Source organism: Lagenorhynchus albirostris, chromosome 15 (assembly GCF_949774975.1).
Source record: "Lagenorhynchus albirostris chromosome 15, mLagAlb1.1, whole genome shotgun sequence".
NCBI lineage: Eukaryota > Metazoa > Chordata > Mammalia > Artiodactyla > Delphinidae > Lagenorhynchus > Lagenorhynchus albirostris.
In genome coordinates, this window is record NC_083109.1 from 65,973,177 (window position 1) to 65,985,691 (window position 12,515).

Sequence of the window (12,515 nt, forward strand, 5' to 3'; positions counted from 1 at the left end):
TAACATTTGTTAACATATATACACCTAATATAGGAGCACCCAAATATATAAAGCAAATATTAACAGACATAGGGGAGAAATTGACAATAATACAATATTAGTAAGGGACATTAATAACACCCTACTTACATCATTAGACAGATCACCCAGACAGAAAATCAATAAAGAAACAGTGGTCTTAAATGACACATTAGACCAATTGAACTTAACAGATATCTACAGGAAATTCCATCCAAAAACAACAGAATACACATTCTTTTCAAGTGCACATGGAATGTTCTCCAGAATAGATCACATGGTAGGCCACAAAACAAGTCTCCACAAATTTAAGAGGGTAGATATTATATCAAGCATTTTTTCTGATCACAACAGTATGAAACTAGAAAGCAACTACAGGAAGAAAAATGGTAAAAACACGAACACGTGGAGACTAAGCAACATACTATTAAAAACCAATGGGTCAATGAAGAAATCAAAGAAGAAATCAGAAAACACCTTGAGACAAATGAAAATAAAAACACAGCTTTCCAAACCCTATGGGACAAAGCAAAAGCAGCTCTAAGAGGGAAATTTATAGTGATACAGGCCTACCTAAAGAAACAAGAAAAATCTCAAATAATCAACCTAATCTGCCAACTAAAGGAGTTAGAAAAAGAAGAACAGTCAAAGCCTAAAGTCAGCAGAAGGAAGGAAATAATAGAGACTAGAGAAAAATAAATAAAATAGAAAAGACCAATGAAATGAAGAGCTGTTGTTGTTTTTTTTTTTTGAAAAGATAAGCAAAAATGATAAGCCTTTAGTCAGGCTCATCACAAAAAAAGAGGACAAAAATAAATGAAATAAGAAATAAAAGAGGAGAAATAACAACAGATATCACAGAAATACAAACCATCATCAAATAATATTATAAATAATTATAGGGCAACCTAGAAGAAATGGATAAATTCCTAGAAACATACAATCATTCAAGACTGAATCAGGAATAAATAGACAATCTGAACAGACTAATCACTAGTAGTGAAATCAAATTGGTAGTCAATTAAAAAAATCCCAGCAAACAAAAGTCCAGGACTGGATGGCTTCACAGGGGAATTCTACCAAACATATAAAGAATGGCTAATACCTATCCTTCTCAAACTATTCCAAAAAACTGAAGAGGATGGAACACTCCCAAATTCACTCCATGAGGCCACCATTACCCTGATACCAAAACCAGACAAAGACACTACAAAAAAAGAAATTTACAGGCCAATAATTCTGATGAATATAGATGCAAAATATCCTCAACAAAATATTAACAAACTGAATTCAACAATATGTAAAAAGGATCATACACCATGATCAAGTGGTGCATTCATTCCAAGAATGCAAGGATGGTTCAATACCCACAAATCAATCAATGTGATACACCACATTAACCAAAGGAAAGATGAAAAAAATCACATGATCATCTCAATAGATGCAGAAAAAGCATTTGTCAAAATTCAATATTTAATAATGATTAAAAACGCTCATCCAAATTGGTATAGAGGGAACATATCTCAACATAACTAAGGTCATTTATGACAAACCCACAGCTAACATCATACTCAATGGTGAAAAGCTGAAAGCTTTTCCTCTAAAATCAGGAACAAGATAAGGATGCTCATTCTGGCCACTTCTATTTAACATATTATTGGAAGTCCTAGCCACAGCAATCGGACAAGGAAAAGAAATAAAAGGCACCCAGATTGGAAGGGAAGAAGGAAAACTGTCATTATTTCCAGATGACATGGTACTATATATAGAAAACCCTAAAGTCTCCAAGAAAAATAATAATTTTAACTGATAAATTTAACCAATAAATAACTGATAAATGAATTCAATAATGTTGCAGGATACAAGATTAATATATAGAAAGCTGTTGTTTTTCTATACATTAATAATGAAAGAGAAAGCAAGAAAATAATCTCATTAAAATCATGTCAAAAAGAATAAAATACCTAGGAATAAACTTAACCAAGGAGGTGAAAGACCTGTACTCTGAAAACTATAAAACACTGATGAAGGAAACTGAAAATGACACAAATAAATGGAAAGATATCCCACGTTCTTGGATTGGAAGAATTAATGTTGTTAAAATGTCCATATTACCCAAAGGGATCTATAGATTTAATGCAAAAACCTATCAAAATACCAAAAACAGAACTAGAACAAATAATCCTAAAACATACATAGAACCACAAAAGACCCTGAATAGCCAAAGCAATCTTGAGAAAAAAGAACAAAGCTGAAGGTATCACAGTCCTTGACTCCTTGTATGGTGTTGATACAAAAAAAAAGATACAAAGATCAATGGAACAGAATAGAGAGTCCAGAAATAAACACACTCACAGTCCATTAATCTACAACATAGGCGACAAGAATATACAATGGGGAAAAGACAACCTCTTCAATAAGTGCTGCTGGGAAAACGGGACAGGTACATGTAAAGAATGACACTAGAACATTTTCTCACACCATATATAAAAATAAGCTCAAAATGGATTAAAAACTAAATATAAGACTGGAAACCGCAAAAGTCCTAGAAGGAAACATAGGCAGAACACTCTTTGACATAAATCATAGCAATATTTTTTTTGGATTCATCTCCTAATGCAAAGGAAACAAAAGCAAAACTAAACAAATGGGACCTTATGAAATTTAAAAGTTTTTGCACAGCAAAGGAAACTATGGATAAAACAAAAAGACAACCTACTGAATGGGGGAAAATATTTGCAAATGATATGACTGATAAGGGGTTAATATCCAATATATATAAACAGTTCATACAACTCTATATTAAAAAGCAAACAATCCAACCAAAAAATGGGCAGAAGACTTGAAAAGACATTTTTCCCAAGTAGACATTCAGATGGCTAACAGGCACTGAAAAGATGCTCAACATCGCTAATTATTAGAGAAAGCAAATCAAAACCACAGTGAGGTATCACATCACAACTGTCAGAACAGTTATCATCAAACAGACCACAAATAACAAATGTTGGAGAGGATGTGGAGAAAAGGGAACCCTCAAATACACTGGTGGGAATGTAAATTGGTACAGCCACTATGAAAAACAGTATGGAGGTTCCTCAAAAGACTAAAAATTGATCCAGCAATTACACTCCTGGATATGTATCTGGAAAAAACAAAAACAGTAATTCAAAAAAACACATGCACCCCCAAGGTTCATGGCAGCATTACTTACAATAGCCAAGATATGGAAACAACCCAAGTGCCCATCAAGAGACGATGGGATTAAGAAGATATGGTATACATATATACAATGGAATATTACTTAGTCATAAAAACGAATGAAATACTGCCACGCAGCAATGTGGATGAATCTGGAGGCTATTATGCTTAGGGAAATAAGTCCAACAGAGAAAGACAAGTACTGTATGTTATCACTGGTATGTGGAATCTAAAAAACAAAACAAATTAATGAATATAACAAAACAAACAGACTCACAGATATAGAGAACAAAGTAGTGGTTACCAGTGGGGAGAGGGGAGGGAGAGGAGCAATATAGGGGAAGGGGATTATGAGGTACAAATGACTACGAATAAAGTAAATAAGCTACAAGGATATATTGTATAACATAGGGAATATAGTCACTATTTTATTATAACTTTATTTTTTTAGATTGGCATCATTTTATTTTTTTAACATCTTTATTGGAGTATAGTTGCTTTACAATGTTGTGTTAGTTTCTGCTGTACAACACAGTGAATCAGCTATACGTATACATATATCCCCATATCCCCTCCCTCTTGTGTCTCCCTCCCACCCTCCCTATCCCACCCCTCTAGGTGGTCACAAAGCACCGAGCTGATCTCCCTGTGGTATGTGGCTGCTTCCCACTAGCTATCTATTTTACATTTGGTAGTGCATATATGTCAATGCCACCCTCTCACTTCGTCCCAGCTTACCCTTCCCCCTCCCCGTGTCCTCAAGTCCATTCTCTATGTCTGCATCTTTATTCCTGTCCTGCCTCTAGGTTCTTCAGAATTTTTTTTTTTTTTAGATTCCATATATATGTGTTAGCATATGGTACTTGTTTTTCTCTTTCTGACTTACTTCATCCTGTATGGCAGATTCTAGGTCCACCCACTTCACTACAAATAACTCAATTCCATTTCTTTTTCTTGCCAAGTAATATTTCACTGTATATATTTGCCACATCTTCTCTATCCATTCATCTGTCAATGAACACTTAGGTTGCTTCCATGTCCTGGCTATTGTAAATAGTGCTGTAATGAACATTGTGGTGCATGACTCTTTTTGAATTATGATTTTCTCAGGGTATATGCACAGTAGTGGGATTGCTGGGTCATCTGGTAATTCTATTTTTAGTTTTTTAAGGAACCTCCATACTGTTCTCCATAGTGACTGTATCAATTTACATTCCCACCAACAGTGCAAGAGGGTTCCCTTTTCTTCACATCCTCTCCAGCATTTATTGTTTGTAGATTTTTTTGATGATGGCCATTCTGACCGGTGTGAGGTGATACCTCATTGTAGTTTTGAGTTGCATTTCTCTAATGATTAATGATGCTGAGCATCCTTTCATGTGTTTGTTGGCAATCTGTATATCTTCTTTGGAGAAATGTCTATTTAGGTCTTCTGCCCATTTTTGGATTGGGTTGTTTGTTTTTTTGATATTGAGCTGCATGAGTTGCCTGTATATTTTGGAGATTAATCCTTTGTCAGTTGCTTCACTTGCAAATATTTTCTCCCATTCTGAGGGTTGTCTTTTCCTCTTGTTTATGGTTTCTTTTGCTATGCAAAAGACTTTAAGTTTCATTAGGTCCCATTTGTTTATTTTTGTTTTTATTTCCATTTCTCTAGGAGGTGGGTCAAAAAGGATCTTGCAGTGATTTATGTCATAGAGTGTTCTGCCTAGCTTTTCCTCTAAGAGTTTTATAGTGTCTGGCCTTACATTTAAGTCTTTAATCCGTTTCGAGTTTCTTTTTGTGTATGATGTTAGAAGGTGTTCTAATTTCATTCTTTAACATGCAGCCTCCAGTTTTCCCAGCACCACTTATTGAAGAGGTTGTCTTTTCTCCATTGTATACTCTTGCCTCCTTTATCAAACATAAAGTGACCGTATGTGCGTGGGTTCATCTCTGGGCTTTCTCTCCTGTTCCATTGATCTATATTTCTGTTTTTGTGCCAGTACCATACTGTCTTGATTACTGTAGCTTTGTAGTATAGTCTGAAGTCAGGGAGCCTGATTCCTCCAGCTCCGTTTTTCTTTCTCAAGATTGCTTTGGCTATTCGGGGTCTTTTGTGTTTCCATACAAATTGTGAAATTTTTTGTTCTAGTTCTGTGAAAAATGCCGTTGGTAGTTTGATAGGGATTGCATTGGATCTGTAGATTGCTTTGGGTAGTATAGACATTTTCACAATGTTGATTCTTCCAGTCTAAGAACATGGCATATCTCTCCATCTGTTTGTATCAGCTTTAATTTCTTTCATCAGTGTCTTATAGTTTTCTGCATACAGGTCCTTTGTCTCCTTAGGTAGGTTTATTCCTATAATAACTTTATCTTTTTTAAAATTTTTTTTAAAAAATTTATATTTTATTTATTTATTTTTGGCTGCACTGAGTCTTTGTTGCTGTGCGCAGGTTTTCTCTAGTTGTGGCGAGCGGGTGCTACTCTTCGTTGTGGTGCATGGTCTCATTGCGGTGGCCTCTTGTTGTGGAGCATGGGCTTCAGGCATGTGGGCTTCGTTAACTGTGGCACACGGGCTCAGTAGTTGTGGCTCGCAGGCTCTAGAGCGCAGGCTCAGTAGTTGTGGCGCACAGGCTTAGCTGCTCCGTGGCATGGGGGATCTTCCCAGACCAGGGCTCAAACTCGTCGTGCACCCTGCATTGGCAGGCAGATTCTTAACCACTGCGCCACCAGGGAAAGTCCCCTTATAATATCTTTAAATGGCATATAATCTAAAGTAATTTTGAGTCACTATGCTGTACACTCAAAAACATAATATAATAAATCAAGTATACATTTAAAAAACTCTGTACGCTCCTTCTGTGTTTACTACAATCTGGCACAGTGCCTAATTATCAGTTTTCAGTATGTATTGAATGAATGTTGCCCCTTATCCCAGTCACAGATGAAGAGGGCAACCGGATCCATGGGTATGTGTTTTGAATATTCTTTTTCAACTATGGGAGGTGGGTCGGATGGAGCGCATTAGGCCGTCCTTGTGATGAATCAGTCCTTCTAGTGAGTGAGTAAGTGAGTGAGGCTGTCTCCAGACAAAGAGTGAGGGTGCGGGAAGCAGCTTGCAGACTTGCAACAAAACAGAAGGCTGTCCTTGGTCTGCCCAGAAACAAAGCAGGGCCCTATTCACCTTAGCAGCCTTCATGCTGACTAATGAATGAGTGAGCCCAGATCCCATCCCAGGGCAGTGCTCCTTTTGTTAATGTGTTAGAAAAAAGTCAAACTCTTTGACTCAGGTAATTATAAACCCTTGCCAAGTTCAGGCTCATCAAAAAAAATTGTACTTGAGATATCATATTAGGTACAACAGGTCAAATATGTCCTATTCCTAAAGCAAGCTTAGACACCGAAGAAATATTTCCCATGAAAGTTTTTGTTTGCATTCTAGGAAATGATCTGCTTTGTTTAAATTCAAGGTACCCAAAACTAATTTAATTGCTCTTCTGCTCCGTCCCAAAGTACTGGCTAACTTCTGTGGGTTACATGAATAGTACCCAAAATTCATTTCAATTTTAAAATAAGAAAGGTGAATGATGCATCCTGTGCCCACCATCAATGATACAGGAGGAGAACTGATTTTTTGTGACCTGGCCATGCTTTGCGTATCTCAGCAGTTCTCAATCCTGGCTGCACCTTAGAATCACCTGGGAGCTTTAAGAAAAATACTAATGCTCAGGCCACACCCTAGACCAAAGGAATAAGAATCTCTAGGAGTGGGGGCAGGGGCTTTAGCATTCTTTAAACTGCCAGGTGATTCCAGGGTGCAGCCAGATTATACCTCAGCTGCTTCCCTAGAGGAGTCTCCTGTAATGTCTGCTCCCTGCTTGTCAATCCTCATCACCTTTGCATTTCTTCATGCGTTATTTGGCCTGAAACCAGCCAAGGAAGAGGGAATGATAAACAATGGGAAGCAGAAGCCAGAGTCTCCCAAATGAGGGATCAGAAATTTCTAACACATCGGAAGGAATGGAGGAACAGCAGGACTGTTCGAAGGATACGAAGATTCAAAAGATAGGAAATATCACTGGAGATGTTTTATAAAGTCCTTGTTCAATTCTAAGACACTGGTTTTACTGCAAGATCCTGCATCTAATTTGGATTTTAAGAATGAATTTTCACCTATTCATGCTTCTAAGGCTTGATTATATAAGCTTTCCTCTTTCCCTCCCCTATTCCTCTCTCTCCTCTTCTAAGTTTCTGTTTCCTTGTCTTCCTCAGGCCCATCAGTTTCAGTCTTTCCCTCCCTTGCCCCTGTCTCTCTCCCTCTAATCCTTCACCAGCAGCTCTTGTTCCTCCTCACCCCGTCCCCAACCCAGACCTCTCCTGTTCTCTCTGTGTGTCTTTGTCTCCCTGTCTCTGTCTCTCTTCTTTCTGGTCTCTTCTTCCCACTCACTCTCTATTTTCGTATGTCTCTGTATCTCTGGGGGTCTCTGTCTCCATCTCTCACTTTCAGCTTTTCTGTCTCTCTGCCTGTTTTTGTTTGTTTCTCTCTCCCGCCCATATCTTTCTCTCTCCGTCTCTCTATATCTGACATGGTTAAGAGTCTCTCCCTCCCTCATTCACCTCCCCACCTTTTGTCTTTCTCCCTCCTGATTTCTTTCCCTCCCAACCTCCCTCTCCCTGTTCAGGATCTCTTCGTGTCTATGTGCTTGCATATGAAGGTGTCTAGGTGTCTGGGTCTCTCCCCATTTATTTCTCAGTCTCTATCTCTTTCTCTCCATCTCTCTGTCTCTGTCTCTGTCTCATTCTCTTATCTGTTTTTCTTCTGGGTATCTCTTTCTGTGTCTGTCTCTTTTTCTGTTTCTCCTTTATCTTTCTGTCTCTAGCTCTTTCTGTTTCTCTCTCTTCCTTTCACCCACACACTACTCTGTGTGCTTGCTCTCTATCTGTCCTCTTGTCTCCATGACCTTCATTTTTGTAATGATTTGTAGGCAGGGGCCTTGACTGAGCTTGGCTTCACCCAAAGATGGCTGCATTTTCCTTACTGACTGAGAGGAGAGGGGATGGTGAAGAAACACAAGTGAGCGCACACGCATCCTGGTGCCTTTCTTATTTCCCCCAAGACACCACAATACTGCCTGCAGGCCTGGGGCCGGATGAGCGGGGGTGCTGGCAGCCTTCCTGCCAGGGGAGCACAGCCCGTGCAGGCCGCTGGGTCGGGAGGGGTGCGGGTTTGTGGGGTGGTTACCGCTGCCACTAGGGTCCGGCTTCCTCTCTGGCCTCAGCCCCTTCATCACACAGATGCTCTCCATGACCAGCTTGACAGGACCTGGTGGGTTCTGCATCGACTTCACCAGTGAGATGTCTGCCGGGTTCAGGGTGTCCAGTGCAGCGAGTGCAGCCTCCAGAGCCGGCATTGCCTCTGCCAGATCCCCTTCACATTCGTTCTGCAGGCGGTACAGAGACAGAAGGGGTGAGTGCCTGGCGCCCGGCACACCGGGCGTGAAGCAAGCTCTGCTTCTGGGGGAAGCAGCAGAAGGGAGAAGAGGTGCCTCCCGCCCCAGTGTCCTTCCAGGACACTGCTCCCTCCCGGAGGTTTGCATGGCGAGGGTGGCTCTCACAGGCAGCAGGGAAGCATGCACGCATTTGGGAGCTGTGGTTTGGATGCCTTGGACATTTGAGAATTTACCTGTTTTGCGATCTTAAAAAAATCACGCTTTTGGTTTTTAACGAATTCCCAAGAGATATATGCAGTCAGTGACCTCATACCCATTGATCAAGGATGGGTTGAGAAGATGAAGTAAAGAATGAAGCCTAGGGGTGAGTGACAGATGGGATGGGGATTAGGGCAAGTTTGGGGAAGAATAAGGCATGGGGGGTGGGAGAATGTCAGAGATGGGGTGAGGGTCTGGGATGCACTGTAGCTCAGAGATGGGGTAGGGGTGGAGCTGGGGACAGGGTGGAGTTTAAGGCAAGACTTTCAGGAGGAGGAATGGGGATAGAGATTAGAGTTGGGTAGTGAGTTCTGGGAAAAGGAGACCGTATATGTTTTGCCCATTATTTCTTTGTTTGAAAGCAAAGCTAACATAATGGAATATTATTCAGCCATAAAAAGAAATGAAGTGACAATTCGGATGAATGCAACAACACGGATGAACCTTGAGAACATTATGCTAAGTGAAAGCAGCCAGACAGACACAAAATGCCACCCCCTCTATGATTCCATTCACATGAATTGTGCGTAAAAGGAAAATCCACAGAGGCAGAAGGTAGGTTAGTGGTTGCCAGGGGCTAGGCAGAGGGAGAAATGGCTAGCGACTGCTAATGGGTACAGGTTTCTTTTTGGGTAATGAAAATGTTCTAGAAGTAGATAGTGGTGATTGTTGTGCAACTTTGTGAATATACTAAAACCTCTGAATTGCATGATTTAAAAAGGTGAATATTCATGGTATGTGAATTATATCTCAATTTTTTTTTAAAAAAGGGAAGATTAACATTATAAGATTTCAGAATTTCATAGATTACAGTTGGCCCTCTGTACCTGTAGATTTGGAACCACGGGTCCAGAGGGCAGACGGCAGGGGCTTGAGCATCTGCGGATTTTGGTATCTGTGGGGTGGGCCGGGGGGTGGGGTGGGGTGGGGAGGGCTGGACCCAATCCTCTGCAAATACAACTGCATTTAGCAGTTCAATTACCAAATCCTCCTCCAACAACAACAATGAAACGAGGACTCGAGAGGGAAAATGAGTTAGCCAAGGTCACAAAGCTGGTTAGTCAACGAGCCAAGCTCCAATCCTGGGCCCCTGGCTCCCCACTCAGTGAATTTTCTGTTAGTCTCCCAGCGCAGGGACCGATCACACAGCCATGACTGAAGTGAAACTTCAAAAGAGAATGTTAAAAGTAGCATGTGTCGAAGTCTCTGTCCTGCACGTTCATTGTGATAAGCAAACAAAATAAAGGAGGTTCCACCTTCTTACGTACAGGTGTGTGCACATGTGTATATGTACACGCATGTGTGTATCATGGATTCTTTATTTCAGGTTTTCTGCTTTTCCTATCAGTTTATAGCAAGGTTTTATTTGGCTTCCTTATATTAACCCCCACCCCCAGAGGAGCCACGTTAGATGTCCCCAGTATCAAAATGGAAGGTCCTGCTTTGCATGGTAAGAATGGCTCGGTCCCGGGGGCAATTTAGTTTTGCCCCTTCTTCAGCCCTAGGAAATGTGCCAGAGTGCGAGACAAGGGGCAGGACCAGGGCTGCCCCTGCTGCTTCCCACGGCCAGCTTCGGAAAGGGTTCGGTGGCCGAGGAGGCTACCGGCATTGGCTCAGCTACATCCTTGGATTCTCAGTAGATGTCAACCACCCCAGGGGCCCCTGGTGCCCTATTATTGATAGTTCTGGGTCACTTTCCTGTAATGTGCCAGACAACTAGTGGCCCGGCAGCTCTGCTTCTTTCCTAAGGTTGAGGCCTGGATTCTAGCAAGTTTGTTTGTTAGGTGACTCAAAAGGCCTCTAATGGTAACATTTAGAGTTACAAACTCTAGCAGTGATTCTCAACGCTGACTCTGCATCAGAGTCACTGAGGGGCATTTAGGGCATCCTCATGTCAGGCTCCACACCCAGAGATTCTGATTCAGTCAGTCTGGGTGGGGTCTGGGCATGTGCATTTTTAAAACTCCAAAGCTCTGTTGAGAGATTCCAGTTGATACTCTGGAAACACTGAAAACAAGGCAGGAAGGAACAGACTTCAATGCCCAATAGGGGAATGGCCACTTGAGAGGTGAAGCACCTACTTAAAATGGTCATTAAAATGATTATATGACATTTTGGAAAAACATTTGTGATAAGCTGTTAAGGAAATTAAAAAGCATAAAGCAAATCACAATTATGCTATGATTGCAATACCAAAACTATCCACGTGTATAAACAGGAAGTAGAGGAAAACTTGGAAAATTGGAAAGGTGTTAAAGTTGAGCTCTTAAAAATTCTTTTGTATGTGTTATGACACCATTTGTTTCTATGATTAAAAAAATTATAATTAAAAATGACTTCTGTGGGGACTTCTCTGGTGATCCAGTTGTTGAGAATCCACCTTACAATGCAGGGGGTGCAGGTTCAATCCCTGGTCGGGAAGGTAAGATCTCACATGCCGCAGGGTGGGGCAACTAAGCCCGCACGCCGCAGCTGTTGAGCTCGCCAGCCACAACTAGAGAGAAGCGCATGAGTCTATACACTCTGGAGCCCACACGCTGCACAATGAAGACCCCGCGTGTGGGCCACAACTAAGACCTGACACAGGCCCCCCCAAAAAAACACCCCAAAAAATAAAATAAAAATGACCTCTGTGGCTTAGCAGTGCACAGAGCAGCAGGGCTGTTTGAGGCGTGTGAAGCACAGTGCTTGCGGATGAAATGTAATCAACTCTGCAGTACTCCTGACATCATTTATTATCCTTGTTACGGGGGAAAGATGATCCATTAGCTTAAAAAGAATCGACCAATGTAAGCAAACCATTTTATTTGGAAGCAAGCTCTTGTTTGAAGAATGGTCAGAAGAAATTTCTAACTGCTAAGTGGAGACACAGGGACAAGCATCTTCAGCTAAGTGCCAAGAGCCTTGGAGTCTGATCCCACCAACTAGCTGTGCGGCTCTGCAAAGTCAATTTACCACTGAACCTCAGTGTTGTTGACTTCTAGATATTGATGGTTGTCATTAGTAAGTCCAAAGTCATTGTGATAATGGAACCGTATACTTGAAAGTGCTTGGGGAAATATATAACATGAACATTAATCAGATTTTCTTCTAATATCTGAATATAGGTGAAGCCCTTCCCAGGACTGTTCTTCTTTGGTATAAGAATTACCTTCAAATGGGGTCCTCTAGATTCAACAATCTGTCATGTGACAAATATTTACTCCACACCTATGACATGCCAGCCACATCTGAGCAAAAACATGATTGAGGTGAAGGAGATAGCCAGAGGGAACAGCCAGTGCAAGGGCCCTGGGATGGGAACATGCCTTGTGTTTGTTTGGGGGAATAGCTAGGAGGCTGGTGTGGGCAGAAGAGTCAATGAGGGGAAAGTAATAAGAGATAAGGTTAGATCTTGTTGGGGCTTATAGGACCTGACGCTGAGCGAGATGGAGAGTATTTGTAAAACAGTAATGCTTCCTGGAGAGAGCCAGGTGTCATTTACTGGCTGTGTGATGCTGGGAAAGCATCCTTTCAAGCCTCACATTTTTCCTCTGCAAGATGGGCATGACCATGCATATCCTGCAAGACTTTGTTAGGCTCTAGTGAGATAACAGATGAACCCTG

The 12,515-nt window shown here is 41.2% G+C and overlaps 1 protein-coding gene across 1 annotated transcript in view; it reads right to left on the bottom strand.

The window, feature by feature from the left end:
• DNAH3 (dynein axonemal heavy chain 3) overlaps positions 1 to 12,515 on the bottom strand; it is a 194,695-nt gene that overhangs the window by 27,994 nt on the left and 154,186 nt on the right. The window contains exon 52 of the mRNA XM_060124014.1: positions 8,444 to 8,642. Within this exon, the coding sequence (XP_059979997.1) occupies positions 8,444 to 8,642 (199 nt within the window). The remainder of the gene's footprint in view (positions 1 to 8,443; positions 8,643 to 12,515) is intronic.